Source organism: Diabrotica virgifera, chromosome 8 (genome assembly GCF_917563875.1).
Source record: "Diabrotica virgifera virgifera chromosome 8, PGI_DIABVI_V3a".
Classification (NCBI taxonomy): Eukaryota; Metazoa; Arthropoda; class Insecta; order Coleoptera; family Chrysomelidae; genus Diabrotica; species Diabrotica virgifera.
This window is the reverse complement of record NC_065450.1, coordinates 164,602,213-164,624,094: the sequence shown is the minus strand read 5'-3', so window position 1 is coordinate 164,624,094 and position 21,882 is coordinate 164,602,213. Positions and strand designations below refer to the sequence as shown.

General features: G+C 33.2%; 1 protein-coding gene across 3 annotated transcripts in view; it reads right to left on the bottom strand.

Annotated features, from left to right (window-relative positions):
• Nucleotides 1-21,882, bottom strand: part of LOC114336207 (protein Wnt-5b-like) — a 642,835-nt gene that overhangs the window by 149,665 nt on the left and 471,288 nt on the right. For all 3 annotated transcript variants that reach the window (XM_050657971.1, XM_050657972.1, XM_050657973.1), the window contains exons 4-5: nt 14,410-14,590; nt 3,611-3,722 (exon numbers count right to left, since the gene is read on the bottom strand). In XM_050657971.1, the coding sequence (XP_050513928.1) occupies nt 3,611-3,722; nt 14,410-14,590 (293 nt within the window). The remainder of the gene's footprint in view (nt 1-3,610; nt 3,723-14,409; nt 14,591-21,882) is intronic.

The following is a 21,882-nucleotide window of genomic DNA, read 5'->3' as shown; positions in this document are numbered from 1 at the left end:
ATCTAATCCAAATAATTTTGCTAACGTGGGCAACGATACAGTCTGGTCTATAGCGATAATTGTTAATAATTAAAAACAACAACTTTGTAATAAAATAATGACAAAAATTTCTTCAGAATGTTGAAGGAGGGGCTTTAAACTTTGATTTGGTCGCTTTTTGACTTTCATAATAATAATTTTTACTCGGTATTAAGCCTTGAAAATGGTCATTAAAGCATTTTTTAAATTTTAAATTGCATATAACTCGACAACAACCAATTTTGAGTGAAAAATGACAAGAGACCTTTTTTACTCAGAATGACCCAACTAAAAAAATTTGTTCGAAATGAAAAATTATTTTGTGAATTTGTTTAAAAAAAAATGTGTTACCAATTTTTCGTCCACGGCACTGCTTGGCACCCTGTGAATTTGTTATAAGGACCTCTTTTTGAGTTTGTGCAAAAAATCGAATCGGAATAATTTCGCAACGTGGGCGACGATACAGTCCGGTCTAATTAGTTATTTGATAGGTATGCAATTTTCAAATATTGTCGATTCATCATAATTTGAGCGCCGCAGAATCGTTGGCTTATCGATGAGATAGAATTGCCGCCCACACACTATTGCTCAACCAATGTGCTTGGAATTTTTCCACGAAATCAGCGACTAATTAGGTATTTCTTATCTACAGTTGGGTGTTTGTTATTTTTATAGCGGGATTTTTTATAGAAAGACTAAAAATGTCATCCAAGATCCAAACAAAATAAAACTGAACTATTCAATTTCTCAACTTTTATTTTAAAATTAATTTTTGCTTTTTTATTTTTTTTTTGTAAATATTTTTGCACTTTTGGACCCTCGGTTTTGGCGCCCCTAAAGGACGACGCCCGTGTGCATTGCACACTTTGCACATATGGTAGCGGGGGCTCTGTTCTCAGTTAGAGTTGACTTTTCCTAGTTCGAGTCAACTCCAACTGAAACGAGCAGTAAAAGTTTATTTAAAAAATTTAAATAAACTTTTACTAGTTGAAGTTGACTCCTTCCTAACTCTTGTTAGTAAAAGTAGATTATATAATTTATACGAGTATAATCTCACGTGCATTTTTGATGAGTGTGCGTCTCTTTGTTTTGACCGTTTCAACTACTTATTAGTCCAGGCTGTAACGTCGCCCCCGTTAGGTAATTACTAGGTAAATTATTCTGATTCGATTTTTTTGCACAAACTTACTCAAACAAATACATCCTTATAACAAATACACAGTGTCAGGCGGTATCGCGGTCGACAAATTGTTTAACCAATTTTTGTTAACCAAATTCACAAAAATAATTCTTATCTACTCTACCTCATATTATGTATAAGTTTTTATTGTGTGAAAATTGTAAATATAGATAGCAGTACATGAAGGGTTTAAAGTGTGCCTGAAGTAATAATGTATTTTAAATGAGATTTACTTTTTCGCACTGTTTTTTAGCACACTTTCATATAATCAAATATCCCTAACTTTCGCCTTGTCATGGTGATGACATGTGAGCAATAAATTACAAAAAAAGTTTTGACAGTTTTGTGGTTTGACAGAAGTTTGAATTTTTAAATGTCAAAGTTCTAAAATATTGTAAAATAGGAATGTATTCCAGTGACGAAGAGTTGCAGTTTTTTTATTTGTTTTTTGGTAGATAAAATATTGTATGAAACTGTGCGTGAAGTGCTTTTTGCGCACTTAGGCGATGTATAGCTCCGGCCCGCTCGTGCTCTAAACATCGCGTGCGTGCGCAAAAAGCATACTTCACGAACTATTTTATAAATAACTATTTCACTCCGGACAAATTTTTTTTAGATTATTTTGGTCATTCGGAGCAACAAAGGTCTCTTGTGATTTTGTGAAATGACAATTGTGAAAAATGCGAAATGACCATTTTTAAGGCTTAATAACTCGATTAAAAACTATTATTATGAAAGTCAGAAAGTCACCTACTCAAAGTTTAAAGCCCCCCCCCCCTACAAGATCCTGAAGAAATGTTTGTCATTATTGTATTACTAAGCTGTTATTTTTAATTATTAACAATGAGCGCTAAAAGCGTATTGAGGCGGCCGTCAATGTGAGTGCGAGTAAGATCCTCCATTCCGACCGTCCAATGGTGCATCTCAATCGCACTCACATTGACAGCCGCCTCAATACGCTCCTAGCGCTCATTGTTAATAATTAAAAATAACAGCTTAGTAATACAATAATGACAAATATTTCTTCAGTATCTTGAAGGGGGTCGTTAAAATTTGATTTTATGACTTTCTGACTTTCAAAATAATTTTTTTTTTCTACAACCGTGTTAAAAATGCAATTTTTAGCACTCCATACGAGCGTTAAAAATGCTACTTTAAGGCACTAGTGCTTTAAAATATTTTTAAGACACTGCAGTTCGTATTGACCGTATAAGCAATTTTGATGTAATGTCAAAAAATATAAAAATGGAATGTCAGTCAAGTTCAAGTAAAAGTTTTTTGTAGATATTGCCCTGTAATTACGTTTGTAGAAAAAATACTGTATGCTATGCGTGTTAAAAACTACATGTTTAAGGCACTCATGTGAATTGCAGAACTCGCTATCGCTCATTCTGCAAACTTTCACATGCGTGCCTTAAACGTGTACTTTTTAACACTTATATCATAAATAACTATTAACTGAGTTATTAAGCCTTGAAAATGGTCATTTTCGCATTTTTCAAATTTTAAATCGCGTATAACTCGAGAACAATAAATTTTACAGAAAAATCACAAAAGACCTCTTTTGCTCCGAATGACCCAAATTAATGATGTAAAAAAATGTCCTAAGTGAATTTTTTTGTGAATTTGTTTAAAAAAATTGTTTAAACAATTTTTCAATTACGGTACCACCTGACACCCTGTGGATTTCTTATAAGGACCTCTTTTTGAATAAGTTTGTGCAAAAAAATCGAACTGGTATAATTTACCTAACGGGGGCGACGATACAGCCTGGACTATAAATATCACGATTTGAACATAATATACAGTAACATTTAATTTCTAGAATCGGTTGTTTGTGTGAATCAACGTTTACTAAATGGCATTGGGAAGAGTATACTTTAGCTAGTTGGAGTCTACTTTTGCTGGTAAATGTTGAATAAAAATCTTCATTTTATATTTATAATCAACTTTTACTTAAACCAGCCGTTTGAGTCGACTCGAACTAGGAAAAGTCAACTCCAACTGGATAATCAACTTGAACTGTAACATATATACTCTTTTTTAGTACCGTATTTCTTTTGTGCTCCGTTGTATCTACTACAATTTCAGTAGCCCATTATTTCCTAAGGATAAAAAATGTAATTATTTTTCAAAAAAAAAAATAAAAATCTTGTATTATTCGAATATATTCATATATTTAAAATGCATATGATCTGATAAGTATCCTCCTTAGTTTTTAACTTTTAATTTAGAAACCTGTTTTTTAACAAAACATATTATGTGCAGCTTTTTCGCGCTACTGCAGATAAGATAAAGATTGCCATGATGATCGCCAACATTCGTCAATGATAGGCACATCAGGAAGAAGATCGTTAATGTATATAGTTTTTAGAGATTTCGTTTAACTCATACTTTCACCTAAATACTTACCCTTCTGCCTGCTTCATTGTTATGTAAGTTCATAAGTACTCTGCCTTGTTCCCTCGTTCCTCTCTTAAATTTTCGTTCTCTTTCCCTAACATCTACAAAGCTTTGAGTGAATCTGAAACAGAATAACAATTAGCGAATATTACTTTGATGTTTTATACAGGGTGTCCAGAAACTCTACCGACAAACGAAGACAGGAGATTCTTCAGATAATTTTAAGACAATTTAACCCAATTCACCTAGTCCGAAAATGCTTCTTAAGGGAGCTAGAGCTCTTTGAAGATGGCGTCGTGAAATTAGTTTTTCTTAAATACCTCCAGAACGCTTCTATTTAGAAAAACGAAAATTGGTATGCATATTTACTTTTCAGAGATGAATGGATTCCATCCATTGCAAATTTCTAGTACCGGTCATAGGCGTCCGTTTTGGGTACAGCAACGGGTATTTTATCGCATAACTTTTTTGTCCTTAACTTTTATGCATTTTTGACACCGGATTATTAAATTGTGAGGTATTCTAGTACTAAAAGGTACTCTTGCTTTAAGTCGGTAGGACACACCGTTTTCTAGAAAAATCGATTTGAAAGTTTTTCGTTTTTGGAATTTGAAAAAAAATTGAAAGAACTTTTCAACAAAAAACGAAGTATTTTACCAACATAAAGTAAGAGTAACTTTTAGTACTCGAATACCTCATAATTTAATAATCTAGTGTCAAAAATGCTCAAAAATTCAAGACTAAAAGTTATGCTATAAAATAACTCTTGACCTACCCAAAACGGACGCCTATGACCAGTACTAGAAATTCGCAATTAATGAAATCGATTTATCTCTGGAATATAAATAAATGTACCAGTCTTCGTCTTTCTAAACAGTTTTTTCTTTGAAATTTTTTTTTAATTCAAAAAGCGAAAAATTTTCAAATCGATTTTTCTAGAAAACGGTGTGTCCTACTGATTTAAAACAAGAGTACCTTTTAGTACTAGAATACTTCACAATTTAATAATCCAGTGTCAGAAATGCATAAAAGTTAAAGATAAAAAGTTATGCGATCAAATAACCGTTGCCCTACCCAAAACGGACGCCTATGATCGGTACTAGAAATTTGCAATGGATGGATTAGATTTATATATTGAAGATAAATACGCGTACTAATTTTTGTTTTTGTAAATAGAAGCGTTCTGTAGGTATTTAAGAAAAACTAATTACAAGACGCCATCTTCAAAGAGCTCTAGCTCCCTTAGGAAGCATTTTCGGACTAAGTGAATTGGGTTAAATTATCTTAAAATTATCTGAGGAATCTCCTGTCTTCGTTTGTCGGTAGAGTTTCTGGACACCCTGTATAATAATACAAGTACGAAGTCCAATTACTTTAGTCCTAGGTTTTCACCCAAAATAATCGAAAGTAGAACTGGAAGTCGATATTTGAACTATCCGTCTAACTTTACGTCGATTTATATACGATTTTACTAATTTTGAGTCATTTTTAGTAAACTTTGGGTCATCATTGTTTAAACAGAAATAATTTCAAAACCAGAACTGAAGACTCAAACTCAACTTTTCAATACAATTCGATTGATGTGTTACATGTACTATTTCTGCGACTATAATGGCACTTCTGGTTAGAACTTTTTAACCGGAAATGATATTATAACCTGTGACGATGATATAATTTTATCGTCTAGAGTACGCCAATGAATTATGTAAAACGTGTTTTGTACCGTCTCGGACGATATAAAAGTCGGAACGAAAAGCCTAGTTGATGATTATTCTTGGAGCGTTGATCGAAGAATGATAAAAAACAACGAGATATAAGAGGTAAGTTATCCCGACTATTTTCCGCCGTTGTTTTGGTGTGTTGAACGAATCCGACGGTTTTCCATTGACCTATCCTTTTACGAGCGTTGATCGTATTTCCCTACATGTATTTTCCGCTGGCGAGCTGAGCGAGCTTTCCTCTCCTTATATGTTCGTTTCATATTAATAAATGTATTTATTCCTAATCCACGCGATCGTCGGTAGTATTCATTCATGTACCAGATATCGTCACATCAACCTGAACCTAATGTTCGATACGTAGGTTTAAAATATTGTTTTAACGAAATTAACGAGTAGTAATTAAGACTAATTATCTTATCATTTGTAATGTTTTGATTCTAAATAAATGTCTTAAAAAGCGAACCTTTTGTCTTCGGCTGAATTTTTGTTACCTGGAGCAAAAAACGCAACGACCTCGTTACAAACCAAAATTTTATATTTTTTCTCATCTTGCTAAGGCACTTCGAATGATATATCGTTTATTCTATTTCGGTGACTTTAAAACAGTACTTAGGGTTGCAACTTCAAAACCGGAAATCTGATGTCAAATTTCTCATATTTAATACCATCTTTGGGTTATAAGTTTATAAGCTTACATTCGAAGCTTCATTTGTCATTATATCTGTATTAATAACGGAGGAGGTGTATTCGCCGACGGACAGACATACAGTCGTGAAACCGGAAGTATATATTTATTCTCGTCTTGCGAAGGCGCCTCGAATAATACTTATATCACTTTTACTATTCCGGTGACTTTCAAACAGTACTTCTGGTTGCTTTTCTCAAACCAGAAGTCATAGGTCAAATTTCTCACCTTTATTAGTCTTGGATTATAAGCTTTCTTTCGACACCTCATTTGTCATTCTACGTGGTATAATGACGGAGGAGTTATATTCGCGGTCGGACGGGCAGATGAACAGACAGCCTAGGTCAAATTTATCACCCTTAGTACCATCCTTGGATTATAAGCATTTATTTGGCACATTATTCGTCATTCTACCTGGTATAATGACGGAGGAGTTATATTCGCGGTCGGACGGACAGACGAACAGACGGCCTAGGTCAAATTTCTCACCTTTAGTACCATCCTTTGATTATAAGCTTTTACTTGACACCTTATTTGTTAGATCTGGTAAAATGACGGAGGAGTTATATTCGCGGTCGGACGGACAGACGGACAGACAGCCTAGGTCAAATTTCTCACCTTTAGTACCATGTAAGTATTTGTATGAATTTGTCTGTCTTATTTTTTGTTGGTCTATCCTTACTTCTACTTGATCTTCCGTCCCTTGTTTCCCAGATATTTTCATTATCTGGGTTTTCTCTTTGTTTACGTTTAAGTTGTATTTGCTTGCTTCTAGGTTCCATTTCTCTAAGTTGTATTTCAGTTTTTCTGCTGTTTCCGCAATAAAACTATGTCGTCTGCAAATATACACATCTCAGCGTTTATCATTTGCATTCTGTTCCAGCCGATGCAGTATTTCTTGGAAGTTTTCTTACATTCCTTCACTATCTCATCTATTACATTTATGAATAGCACTGGGCTGAGACTTTCCCCTTGTCTAACTCCTTGAGTTGTTTCAAATGGTTCTGACTGTATATTTAACATTCTTACTGTATTTGTTGTTTTCATGTAGGTATATACTTTTTGTTGCTTCTATCAGTTCTTGTTATTTTTTTAGGCCTTCCCATATGTCTTTTCTTTTGACTGAGTCAAATGCTTTTTCTATGTCTATTAAGCTCAGATATATTTCTCTATTTTTCTTTAAGGCTTTTTCTATTACTTGTTGCATGGTGAATATATGGTCTTGTGTGTTGTGTCCTTTCCTGAATCCACGTTTGTACGTCCTCTAATTTGTGTTCTATTTCTTTTCTGATTTTCCTTTCTATTATGGTTTCGTATACTTTTGCTGCTACACATAGTAGTGATATACCTCTATAGTTCTTACAGTATCTTGTGTTTCCTTTCTTGTATATAGGTATAATTACTGCATTTGTCCATTCTCTGGGTATTATTTTTCTCTTCCATATTAGGTTATATATGTAGAACAATTTTTTTCTGCTTTTACTCCTACATATTTCACCATTTCTGGTGCTACTTCATCGCTTCCTGGTGCTTTTCCAATTTTAATCTTTCTTATTGCTTCTTCCCAGTTTCCTTTTTCTATAGTTTCTGGATTTTCCATGTTTCTCATGGATACTCTCTTGATGTGGCTTTCCTTCTCCATTGTATTTGCTTGATTTCCATTCAGTATCAGCTGGAAATGTTTTTACCATCTTTCCATTATTGTCTTATCGTCGTTTATTATTGTTCCTTCCTTGTTCATTATTTGTTTCAGTTTCGTTTCTTTGTTGCTTCTTAGGTTTTTCAGTGTTCTATAAAATAATTTTAAGTTTTCTGTGCTGTTTTCTTCCATTTTTTCTCCGAATTTTTCCCAACTTTTCTTTTTCTCTTTCTTAACTATCTCTCTAACTTTTGTTCTTTGTCTATTATAACTTTCATATTTTTGTTGTGTTTTGTCTTGTATGTATTCTTTCCATGATTTCTTCTTTTCTTTTATTTCTCTTTTCACTTCGTCATTCCACCAAGATATTCGTTTCCCTCTGTTGTTATTTCTTGTAGTTCCACATATTGATTTAGCTGTTTTAATCATCGCATTTTTAAATTTTCCCCATTCTTCTTCTATTATTTCTGTTATTTCATATTCATTGTCCATCTCTTTCTCTAACACCTCTGTGTATCTTATTTTCGTTGATTTTTCCCTTAGTTTATAAATTTTTATTATTTCTTTGTGTTTTCTGTTTATGTTCTCATTTCTTTTTATTTCTTTTCTTTTGCTTTTGAATGTGGTTTCTAGTAGATGGTGGTCACTACTTCATAACTCCTTTTCACCCTTACGCCTCTTATCTAGTTCTTCTCTGTTTTTTGCACTATAGTATAGTCCAGCGGTTCTCAACCACCGTGTCGCGACACACTGGTGTGCCGGAAGAACCTATCAGGTGTGTTGCGAGATTTAAGAATACGATATTTTTATTTATATTTTTTTACTTGTTATAATATGCCAATCATGCATTCAGCCATTTTTTTTAACTATTAGGTATATACCACGTTATACCAATCAATAAAGTGCCAATCCGTAATTGTTTCCTCTCTAACTGTTTTTAAAATTTAACCGACATAACTTGCGTTATGAATAGTTGCGCAAAGCAGGAGATCTTGTTTACTGTACTTACCTACTACCACTAGCAAAAATTCGTACATATAAGGATGTCGCGAATCTGTAAGGAGTACATTAGTGCGTCGCTGAGTAAAAAAGGTTGAGAACTGCTGGTAAAGTCTATAATTGATTGTTCGTCTCTTGATTTGACTTCTCTTGTGATCTTGTGTATCCTTTTATGTTGGAAGTGTGTGTTCATCACACAAAATAGATCCAAATACTTTGTCTATAAAATACCCTGCGAATGCGACAACTTCTACGCGGGAGAAACTGCAAGACCACCCAATGTTAGGGTAAACGAGCATGAAACATATATCAAGAACAGAAACTTCGACAAATCACAGATATGCAAACATGCCTGGGACAAACAGCACAGAGTACAATGGAAAGATGCATCAATAATCATGAACGAAACAGACTTGAAAAAGAGAAAAGTGAAAGAAGTACTGATCCTACTTAACGAAGAAAAATGTGTAGCAACCCATCAGCAGAATGCAGCAGGCTCTGGTTGCCAATACTAAAAGAAGAAATCAAAAACAAGAACATACCAACAATAGCGGAATAAAAGGAAGTGAAAAAAAATCATTGAATATTTCATACACATTGAATTTAAGCAAGAAACAATGTTTATTTATCAAATAAATATTTTTTTCTATTTTCTGTCATCAGTAGAATGTATTTTAAGTTAAATGAATTACATACATTCTTCTTTTTGTGTCAATTAATTTAATTCAAAATAATTTTTCTTGGACACCCTGTATAACTAATTATGCCAATGTTAATATTACTGAATAGAGAATTGAATATCTTACTAAGGAAGTAAAACCTCACTTGTAGGTAAATTGTATATAAATTTATTAAAATTTTTATCTAAAATGATCCAAATTGGATTGAAGTGGGTACATCTATGGCACAAAAATCACACAAACGTTTTCGGACCAATTAGTCCATCATCAGGTAAAAACCTTTAGATCCAAAGTAGTTGGAACTAGCTACATATTTAGGTCAAATGACCTTAATTGAATATCCTTTCAAATTAAAAATAAGGGGTCGGGGAAGTGGAAGAGAGAGGGTTGACAAATGACAGATGTATGTACCGTAAAAATGTGTCCTCCTTAGATCAAAAATCGACCTGTTTTTTCGTTTCCTTAAACTCAAACAAATACTGCCAAATACCGACGTGGACTGTTTTCTGTGGCCCCCATGTATGTATACACGAAATTTTCGATTTTCTAAATCTGACTGAATTGAAAAATGGGCCAAATGCTATTTTAAAGTTTAGGAAAAGACTCGCCCATCCATATGTAAACGATTCATTTTGGCCCAAGGGTGTGGATTTTACGGCCCTCCCCATTTAGAGTCTGTTTTTCGTTCTTGTCCCCAAAACTTCAAAAATGTCGAAAATTTAGGTCCGATCTCTGCAGCTTCTGAGAGTATTGATCTTTGTCTTTCTAACGCATGTCTAATTTTGAAAAACGGTTATAACATTCAAAAGTAACCGAGCTCAGAAATTTGACTCAATTTCTATATAAAAAGGGGAAATATTTGTATATAGGCATGTATGTATGTATCCAGAAAAGTTACACCGATCTGAATTTTTTTCTGTTTCAAGAGGGGTCAGGGCCGGTTCACAACCGGTGTAGTTTGTAACTTCTGACCACCCATAAGCCAGCTATAGGACTGGGTAGGTACAAAACGGCATATTTTTTGGGGGTATATACTTAGGTTCAAGGAGAGACAGGAAAACCGTAAATACACCAAATCAATAGCGTTGAGTAAAACTCTTCAAGATCAAACATACACACGGCTCAGAACAGCCGTAAAACTGAAAAACTAAACTTTAAAAATTTTGGTTTTTCGACAATTACTTCCGTCTGGTAAAATTCGAGTTTGTAAGTTATAGTCTTCATAAGTATGATAAAATCTATTTCCTATGGGAAAAACGGTTTTTTAAGCCCAATAGTTCCTATAATACCTTCAGTTATCATACTTGAGCTTGGATGCATCAGATATTACTTGTCAATACGTTTCAAATTCAAGTTTAGTGATCAAAAGCAGTTAATCCGTTTGGAAGTTATCGAGCTCCAAAGTATAATCCATTTAACCATTATCGCCGAAATGGTTTATATAGTTTTAGTGGTTACGACGCTAAATTTGATCGAACAATCCGAGTTGACACAATGGAGATTTGATGGACACAAAAAATTATATTGAAAAAAAAGTCAAAAATGAATAACCGTTTTCAATTTCGTTACAACACGAAACTACAGCCGCATCATTATTCCAGTTCAATCAGAGAGTGCAGCAAGCACCTCTTCCGGTTTCGAAACTTATTAGTCTCTCATCAGGAGGCACATATGCTGCTCTCTCTGATCCAACTAGGACAAACCCCGACGTGCAGTCACGGATCGCAACGAACGAAATGGCAGGGATGCCCTAGCGGCAACTGCTAGCAAAAAACTAAGTTTTCAATTTAATAGCACATAAAACAGCACCCAAAAATTTTACTCTACATCCTACCAGATTGAAAATAATGGCAACCTTCTCTGGTAACACCTCCGGGTCTTCTACAATTTGCAAGCCATAACGAATGCGATCCGTGTCTGCACGGCGGGGTTTGTCCTAGTTGGGTCAGAGAGAGCAACATATGTGCCTCCTAATGAGAGACTAATAAGTTTCGAAACCGGTAGAGGTGCTTGCTGCACTCTCTGATTGAACTGGAATAATGATGCGGCTGTAGTTTCGTGTTGCAACGAAACTAAAAATGGTTATTCATTTTTGATTTACATGTTTACTCTGATTGGAGTACGAAGGGAACCATTCTCGTTGGAACTTTACCTCGTTGAGCAGATGGGACGTGAATTATAAATTGTAAAATTCCCTCATCTTCCTTAGTCTCAGCATCCGTTATGGCTTGCAAATTGTGGAAGCCTCGGAGGTGTTACCAGAGAAGGTTCCCATTGTTTTTAATCTGGTAGGATCTAGAGTAACATTTTTGGATGATGTTTTATGTGATATTAGATTGAAAACTTAGTTTTTTGAAAAAAAAAAAAGTATTAGGATGGCTGGAATATGAATTCGGATTGTCCTAACACAAATTTAATGTCGTAACCACTAAATCATTCGGAAGATAATGCGACAAAGGCGACCATTTATAACGCTTAACGTATGAAACAGAGAAACATTACATTCAACTTCATACATTTAATTTATAAAAAACTTTGAAAAACTCCTGATACAAGAATAAAAAACCGCTGATAAAAAGAGCTGATATGAATATTGCGTGGCGCGAAAATGTATTTTCATTTAATGGAAAATGAAATTCCAGTTTTAAAACGTTTCCAATGTATTTGCTAAATTTGAATAAAACGCGCCACAAAAGAGCTGCAAAATGTAAACTGTATCAAAGTTACTCTTTTTTTGGCGCGTTTTACTTCAAGTTTAGCAAATATTATGAAAAAATATTTCAAAATAAAACTAGCATTTAATTTTTCATCAAAATGAAAATACATTTTTGCGCCACGTAATATTCATATCAGCTCTTTTGTAGCTGGAATATTATATGCGCATCTTATTTTTACGGCGTTTAGCGGTTTTTTATTCTTGTAATAATAAATATTAGATACATAGAATTATTAATTAATAAAATACATAAAAATATTTCTGTTTCTTCTATCCATTAAAAAAAATATCTCGAAAAACATTCATTGAACCAGCGAATAGAATAGACTACCTACACAAAAAATTAATTTTCTGATAAAATTCTGTTCCACGCGCCACTGCCGTAATGATTTAACCAGCCTTCTGTGAGACAAGATTAGCGATTTGTCTCGGTAATAACATGACGTATGGACTGGGGTGGACATGACATTTATTACAGGGGGCGCTTAGCCGTATCAAATTGGAAATACTGAGAGATTCTAGAATTTACTATGATTTATGGTCGAAATGCGAGATTCTGGACCAGAAGGAATCAGGATGATTTAAATATAATTTATGGGATGAAACAAAGTTAGCTGGTGGTTGGCTGATGTTTACATCTACATAATTTAATGGAATTAAATATTTATAATATAAAATGTACTGAGTTGTTTATTTACCATTCAAAACATTGTTGAAAAAATATTTTGAAAAAATATCAAACCGTTGAATTATCCAAGTCTGTATATCCGTCATCGAAATCCGTGATCCAAATAGATGAAAAATTATGAGGGAGATCTATGTCCAGTAGTGGACAAGCGAATATTAAATGATTATGTATAGTATATCCGTCTGTAAACTCAATAACTCCGTCATTAGACCAGATAGAACGACAAATGAGGTGTCTAATGAAAGGTTATTACCCAGAGATGGGATTAAAGGTGAGAAATTTGACCTCGGGGCCTCCAGCTGTACAGTTGCAACCGGAAGTACTGTTTTAATGTGGCCGCAAAAGTACAAGCGATATATTATTTGACGCGCCTTAGGAAGAAGAGGACGAATATAATATACTTTCGGTTCATACCTGTCTGTCCGTCCGTCTGTCTGTCCGCAAATATAACTACTACGTTAATAAAATAGATAGAATGACAAATGAGGTGTCGTATGAGAGCCTATAACTCAAAATTGTTATTATAGTTGAGAAATTTGACCTCGAACTTCCGGTTTTAGAGTTACAACTGGAAGTACTGTTTTAAAGTCGCCAAAATAGTACAAGCGATATATTATTCGACGCGCCTTAGCAAAACGAGAGCAAATATATACTTCCGGCTTCATGCCCATCTGTCCATCCGTCTGTCTGTTTGTGAATATAACTCCTACGTTATTAGGTTCTGTCAGTATTCCGGTTATATCATTACCAGAAGTTTGGCAAAAATGACTTAAAATTAGTGAAACCGTATATTAATTAACGCTAAGTTACCGGAAGAGTTCAAATATCGACTTCCGATTTTACTTCCGGTCACTTCCCCCACATAAAATTCAAAATAAACCTCGAGATACCGACCACCAGGCACGGATCTAGAAATTCATAATAGGGGGGTCCAGACTTACTTACTGATCATTTGAAAATAAGAGTTGACAGAAAAAAAATAATAAATAATAGAAAAATGCTTATAGACTAAATACAATAGGGGGGTCCATAGCCCCGTTGACCCCCCTCTGTATCCGCGCCTGCCGACCACCACAACGTGGTCAGTATCTCGAGAAATAAATGTTTTTTTGGATAACGTATTAATGCTTATAATACTTTTTGTATTGCTTGAAAAGTCCTTCTTGTTGATCATCCTTGAACAATGAGCACTGTTAACGATTTCATGCAAGCAATTGTCGATTTCATGCAAACTAAGCGAGATATGGTGGAAAAAATTTGATGACTCATATATTTTAAGACAAAATGAGAACTATATTGTCTTTCTATTGGGAAACTGTCTTTCTCCGTTCTTACTATTATATCTGTTGCCATTCGGCTTATGTGGTCGTTCCATTATACTTTTCTGTGCTTTACACAGTTATTAAGGTTGTCCACCTTAATAACCTTAATAACCTTAAAAACCTTAGTTTTACCATTCATATTTTGAAGGGTTTTCATCTCTACTATTTCTAGCATTCTTATTGTCCTCTCTGTATCAGGTCGGGCTTCTGCCGTGTATGTCATTATTGGTCTAATGACTGTTTCGTAAATTCTGCCTTTCATTTCTTTTCCGATATTTTTATTTCTCCATTGTTACATTAAAATCAATATTTTAAAATATTTTAGCAAAACTTCTAGATTTCTTTTGCAAACACTTACTTGTATCCATATTCTAAATTATCTCCACATCCACCCCAAACCCAATCTTTCTTGAGATCCTTCGGCCGTCCCATTCGTGAGCATCCACAAGATGTAAGCTGACCATCTCGACAGGCTCTTGATACTGAGTGGACGACTCCAGCAGATGCTAATGCGTGGGCAAATGCTGACTCCCTACTTGCTAAAACAAAAACAAATATTTAGTAAAAATAATCACGATCTTAGACACCAACAACATTAAAATAAAAAGGAAAAGATTCCTCTCATTGGCTGTATATCATAATAAAAAACTTCTAAGGAAGTAAAACTTTACTTGTAGGTAGATGGTATATAAATTTATTAAAATTTTTATCTAAAATGATCCAAATTGAATTGAAGTGGGTACATCTATAGTACAAAAAAAACACACACAAACGTTTTCGGACCGATCAGTCCATCATCATTCAGTCCATAATCATCAGTCCAGTTTACAATATTGTTACAATAAACATTTCACAAACCCTCCATTCATTTACAATATATTATTCTCAACTATTTTACCTTTTATTCTAATTATATACAGGTTTTTGTTGTGGCTCGGTTGCTTGTGGTTATTGGACACTTCTAATAAACAATCCTTTAGTTCTCCTAAGCCCAAATTTTAAATTGTCGTTATTAGTGTTTGTGATCATTGGACTGGCAGATATGTGTGTGCCTTTACGTGCCTCCTATCTTTTGTGAAGGTAAGTTCAGGCATGTTTGTCTCGGTTAATCTATTGACCACAAACATATTCATTCTGTTCTCTATTAGCTTTGTTATACATAATAACTTAACCTATTCTTTCAATTTATTTTCTGAATCTTTGCAAGACCTTCCTTTACTTTTTACTATATATTTATCACACCATTACCTATAATGTAATTCTGAGAACAATTTTGCCAATTCGTCATGATAATTGTGTAATCATTGGGCTGGCAGATATGTGTGTGCCTTTGCGTGCCTCCTATCCTTTGTGGAGGTAGGCTTAGGTTCTCATGTCTCTGTTGGTCCATTGACCACATAAAATATTCATTCTCTTTATAACTTTACTTTATTTCCTTTTCCCGATTATTATTTTCGATCTCTCTTCAAGTTAGACAACCATTAATTCAAGGCTTACATATTTTGTTTTATTTTATAATACAACTTTTCTACCATTCTTTTCACCCTCATTTTATTTCCTCTATATTTTTATTTTTAATTTTATTTTCACATAAATTCATACAACCATTTGGTACCTTATTATTATTTACTTCACACCATATCAACTTTCTTTTATTGTTGTTTTTATTTACACTTCAATTTACATAAATTCAGTCAACCAGTTATACATCATTATTCTAACTATTTTTTAATTTTTTAAACTAACCGAATTTTAAATTCATTTCATTCCATATCATTCATCGTCTTTTTAATTTTTAATTTTACTTTCACATAAATAATACAACCCTTTAGTACTTTAATCTCATTTCCGTTAAACCATAATAAACTACTCTTAGTTTGGTTACTTCACCCAGTCTTATTTACATGAATTCAGGCAACCAGTTATACACTTAACTCTACACTGTGATTTGATTAACTTAAATTGCATTTCATAACAGTCAAACTCCAGATTTATTCACTAATTCTTTTACCTTATATTTATCATTCAATAAATTTCCTTTTATTATTCTTTAGTTTATTTCTCTTTATTCTGTTCTTCTTTTCGAACAAGTGACGTCATTACCTTATTGGCAAAATTTTCGCTTTCAATCGTCATAAAATTATCATAAATAAATTTATGTTATTATTAATTCAAATTGTTTATTCTCATTTATTTAATAGCTAATTAAATTCATTTATTTAAGTAAAAAATATTTTTTGCATTTCTAAAATATAAAATAACTCCATACACATAAAATTCCCTACCTAGAAGGTCTTGTCAATATTCGTTCAATGTCATATTTTAGTCTGTCAGTTTGAAGCCAAGATGAAGACCACACTATAGTACCACTACATTTTTAAATTCTTTAAACATCGACTTATTCACTTATTGTCGACATTGTTGTAGCCGACATGGCCTATTTATTGTAACATGAAGGTCTTTTGACCTAATTATGTAGCTAGTTCCAACTACTTTGGATCTAAAGTAGGTAACCACATGTTTTAATTTTTCCTAACTTTCTAACAGTCAAAACTTCATCTTGGTTATTTAATACAGTGGTTTGCTTATTTTAGGTTTCTACCTGATGATGGATTGATCGGTCCGAAAACGTTTGTGTATTTTTTTTTCTTTAGATGTACCCACTTCAATCCAATTTGGATCATTTTAGAAAAAAAATTTAATAAATTTATATACCATCTACCTACAAGTGAAGTTTTACTTCCTTAGTAAGACCAACAACATTATTTTAAAATAAGCCTAAACGTTTGTTTTCTAATCAACTGGAATAGATGTTTGTTGGAAAGAAAGTTGCCTAAAACCAAAAGAAATCAAACCAATAATTTTAGACGATAGGATAAGTGCTACAATCGCTTACCATAGATAATAATTATTAGCGAGAGACCGCATAAGATTTAATTTGTTTACCTCCATCCGTTGTTGGCATATGTTTATTTCTGTTGGAGTCCTCAGAACGGTCTGTGATGTACCCTGAACCAAAATTAAATCCATCTGTGTAGTAAGTAAAATAATAAAGAATTATTTGCCATTGGATGCATTAGCGACATCTATTTAAACAAAGAAAAATCTAAAGGTGAAACGGTGCCAAAGATACGATCATTTCAACCCTCATTTTTTAATTACATCCAATTTTAGAAGACGTTATTTAATGGCTAACCCTCGTAATATTAATAATAATATTGTAACGCTTCCAAAGTAACAATTAAATTTCAACGGGAAAGCATTTACTTTTTTAAAACCCTGTACTCAATTATTATACATTTCCGTTCATTTTAGAAGCAGGAATATCATGCATTGTTTTTCTTCGTGGGAAATATTATAGCGGCGTGTGTTCGAAGAGATTTTGATTGTATTAGTTAAGTGATAATCATTGTAATGTTTACCTTATACTCAGAACTGCTTTGAGTTCGCAGTTAAAAACCGCAGGTGCATTTTTGTAGAGCTAGCATTTTTTGTGAGAACTAGAAGTCGTACGAGTTTTGTTTATCATTTTTTTATTGGTCAAATAATTATCATCGCTGCCAAGTAGGTGTGATTAAGGATAAACTTTGATTTTTTCTATTGATCAGTAAGATGATGGGGAAAATATTTAATTGCAATGATTGGTCACAGACTGGAGTTATCGTGAATTGGGAAGGAGAATGGATTTTAAAAAGTAGAGTGTCCGAGTTTTGGTGATTCATAATTATTATCAATTATAAATCAGTTTTCCAAGTCAAGTTGGAGTTCAGATTTAGAATTCAGAAGTATTGGTCAGTGATGTATTAGTGAAGTAAGGTGTTCTCGCCGGCAAGCTAAGCTTTTAGCTTAGCGGAGCCCGGCATAATAGATTTGTTATTCAGCCGTGGTTTGATCAAGTCGTAGACTCCAGCGTTTCGCCGCTTTTGGGCGAATGCGAGATTTCTATACCGGCATCGATATCATACACTCTGGGCCAAAATTAATCGCCCACCTTAAAATTGGTCATTTTTGTTGTCTCACATTTCCTAAACCTGTTGTCCGATTTAAGTGATTTTTTAACATGTTATAGTCTTACTCTTTAGGAATATGTCTGTAATAACAATGTTGATAAACACGTAAACTTTCATTGTCTACCGGGTGTACTAATCAAACTGTGTTTTTTCTTAAAGTTCACATCACCCTGTGGAATATTCTAGCACTTGTAAAATACTGAAATTAAAAACTAACTATAGCCTCATGTTTTCTCAACATTCTGGTTTTTGATTCATACGCTTATGTTGGATAAAAAAAAAGTTAGGTACCTACTTTAACAACTAGCCATGTCTTTCATCAATACAGGGTGTTTTTAAATAAGTATGGCAAACTTTAGGAGTACCTAATTCTGCATAAAAAAATAATGACAGTTTGCTTTATAAACCTATGTCCGCAAATGCTTCGTTTCAGATATAGAGGGTGTTGAAATTTTTCTTACAAACCGACGATTTACTAATTGCTTTAAAACTGGTCAAGATCTTCAAATTAAATTTGGTGGGTTGTAAGAGGTAGTTATTTCACATTTTTTTGAATACAATTAAGAATTTTTATTTACCATTGGCGGATAATATGAGCCGTCTTATTACCCGTATGCGCGCCAATGGTGAATATGAAATTCTTAATTGTATGTCAAAAAATGTGAAACAACTACGTCTTAAAACGCACCAAATTTCATTTGCAGATCTCAGCCCGTTTTAAAGCAATTAATAAATCGTCAGTTTGTAAGAAAAATTTCAACACCCTATATATCCAAAACGAAGCATTTGCGAACATACGTTTATAAAGCAAACTGTCATTATTTTTTAGGCAAAATTGCTCTTTAAAGTTTGCTGTTACGTTGGGATGTCCACGAGTTACTTTACGCAAAGATCCCTAGGTTCGAAATTAAATTATAGAAAATAACTTTTGATTACAGAAAATTACCCCTATTTAAAATTCGCAAGTGTAGCTTAAAACAAAGTTTTTATTTGGATGTTCCTCAAATTTACAAAGTTAATTTGAAATAATTTGATAAATGATAGAAATAATCATACGGTAACTAGAAAAATAATATAAAAAGAAATAATTTGTGATATTAGGTGACAAATGATATGAATGATAAATAAAAACAAAAATAATGGTAACAATAACAACAAAAACTATATAATAATAATAACGTTACTGCGATTGTAGTAAAAATTTCTTATAATGCTTCAAGAAATCAAGAGATTTATCCCTTAAATTTATTGTAAAACTATTAAACACTAAATCAGCATTATAAGTAAACGATCCTGGAAAATAGCTAGTCTATATCTTGGCAGCATAAGACTATGAGGATATCTCAGAACCAAATTATGAGCATCTCCGCGAAATACTAATTTGTTCCTTAAATAAATAGGATTTGACGACGAAATAATGCGGTATATCAAAGAGGCGAGGTGATATTTGTATAAATTATCTATGGTTAACCAATGAAGTACTTTTATTTTGCATGATACACGATCGTATTTTCTTATGCCAAAAACAAATCTGCAACAATTATTTTGAATTTTTTGCAACCTTAATTTCGTAACTTGATCTAAACAAGGATAAAATACCAAGAGCCCATAATTAAGACATTACCATAGTTTCACAAAGTAACTTACGCAATTTAAAGTTTAAAATGCCTCTAGTTCTATACAGTTGACGCATAACAACTAAATAGCACTTTTTTACTAAAAAGGTGACGTGCGCTTGAAATCGTAGCGTGCAGTCATAGATGACTCCAAAGTTCCTGCAACTATTAACATTTTTTAGAGATTCATTTTTTATAATTAGTTTCAAGTTATCCTGAACAGTGGCTTCATAATTTTTTGAACAATATAACAAAGAATTACATTTTTTAGCATTTAGTTTAAGATTATGTCTAGCGGAATAAGTACAAATAGCTTCCAAATCCTAATTTATTTTTTGTGACGCTTGATTTACAGCGTTAGGTTCAAAAGAGAAATACAGTTGGGTATCGTCTGCAAAAGAGTGTCATTTCAAATTATTTAAAGATTTATACAGGTCAGAAATATATACTGAAAAAAGAAGAGGACCAAGAACCGAACCTTGAGGCACCCCTGAAATTCTGATGAATTATTATCGATTATGACCTTTTGATAACAATTTATCAATTAAAATTTGATGTAAGTAATTTAAAAAAAATAGGGATGATACGGGGGGTGAGAGGGTGCCTTTCCCGACAAGCATAAATATGGTATAATGTCTCCCTCTTCAAGTATTATTTGACGTGTTTTTGTGTGGTTCAGTGGCTCAGTGGTTCAAAAGTTGTGTGTGTAAGGTGGAAGGTTTTATCTGAAAAGCACTGTATATTTACATAATATGTATTAAAAAGTTAAAGAATTAGCGTACAACGAATATGTTGATATTACTTTTATATCACTTTAACCAACTAAGTAGTTTACTAAATAAGCATGTTCTACATTTTACCTATTTTTCCTCTGATTTGTTTATTTGCTAAATAACGCTAATGAGTTTAAAATAGTTAGCTAAACGTCAACGGTTAAAGTTAATGCATTTATTCTAGAAAATGTATTACTTACATACTTAGTTATACGGTAAAATGTATTTTATTTTTCATTCATAGCAAATCTTAAATTATATCTAGCACCAAGGCATTACGTAGGTAGGAATGAAAATTGTCAGTCCTTTACTCATGCAGTACTCAATCTACAATTATGTGTTAAGAATAGAACGGTATAATGAGAACGTAGTGGTTTTGGAAAAATGCAAATATGCAATACTAGCTTTAATAAATGAGTAAGTAAATGAAGCATTCTAGATCATTTTTTAATGAAGAATGCTACATTCACATCCCTATATTAATGATATTTACTAATTACCTTAGATTACAACAACTGCATGTTAGGAATATAACTGATTCTGCAATGTGCGACTGCAATATTGGGCATTAAGCTTAATTGACGATTAAGAAAGACTAAACAGCATAAACATTCTTGTTTTCCTATTTTTATTTTATAAGCAATAACTAAAGGAAATAGTCGTGTTGAGCAATATACTAAAACTTTAGTCAATTACATAATATACATGACTATTGGCTTTATGCAGTTAGATAAACAGAAAATACTTAAACTAAAGGCACGTATCCACTATGTTGGTGCTCCGCGCTCCTGCAACTGCTCCTCCACTTAGTGGATACGTTGGCGCTCCCCCTCGGTGCTCCAATATGTGGCTGTTTGTATGTAGAGGAGCGCATGCCGTATCGATTGTAGCAGTTGCAGGAAGCATGGAGCACCAACATAGTGGATACGTGCCTTAACAGATATTTTATTCCGTCCTAAAAAAAGATGGAATAATAGTTATTTATGATATAAGTGTTAAAAGTACACGTTTAAGAAACGCATGTGAAAGTCTGCAATTCACATGAGTGCCTTACACATGTACTTTTTAACACGCATATCATACAATATTTTTTCTACAAACGTAATTACAGGACAATATCTACAAAAATTTTTACTTGAACTTGACTGACACTCCATTTTTATATTTTTTTGACATTACATCAAAATTGCCTATACGGTCAATACGAACTGCAGTGCCTTAAAAATATTTTAAAGCACTAGTGCCTTAAAGTGGCATTTTAACGCTCGTATGGAGTGCTAAAAATTGAATTTTTAACACGGTTGTAGAAAAAAGATATTAGAATAGAAGCCTGCGTTTTATGGAATCTAGTTGAAACTCATCTACTTACAATTTTTTCTAGTCAGCTTGTATGTACTTTGTCTACTGCCCAAGTAGCACCGAACGGGTTTAT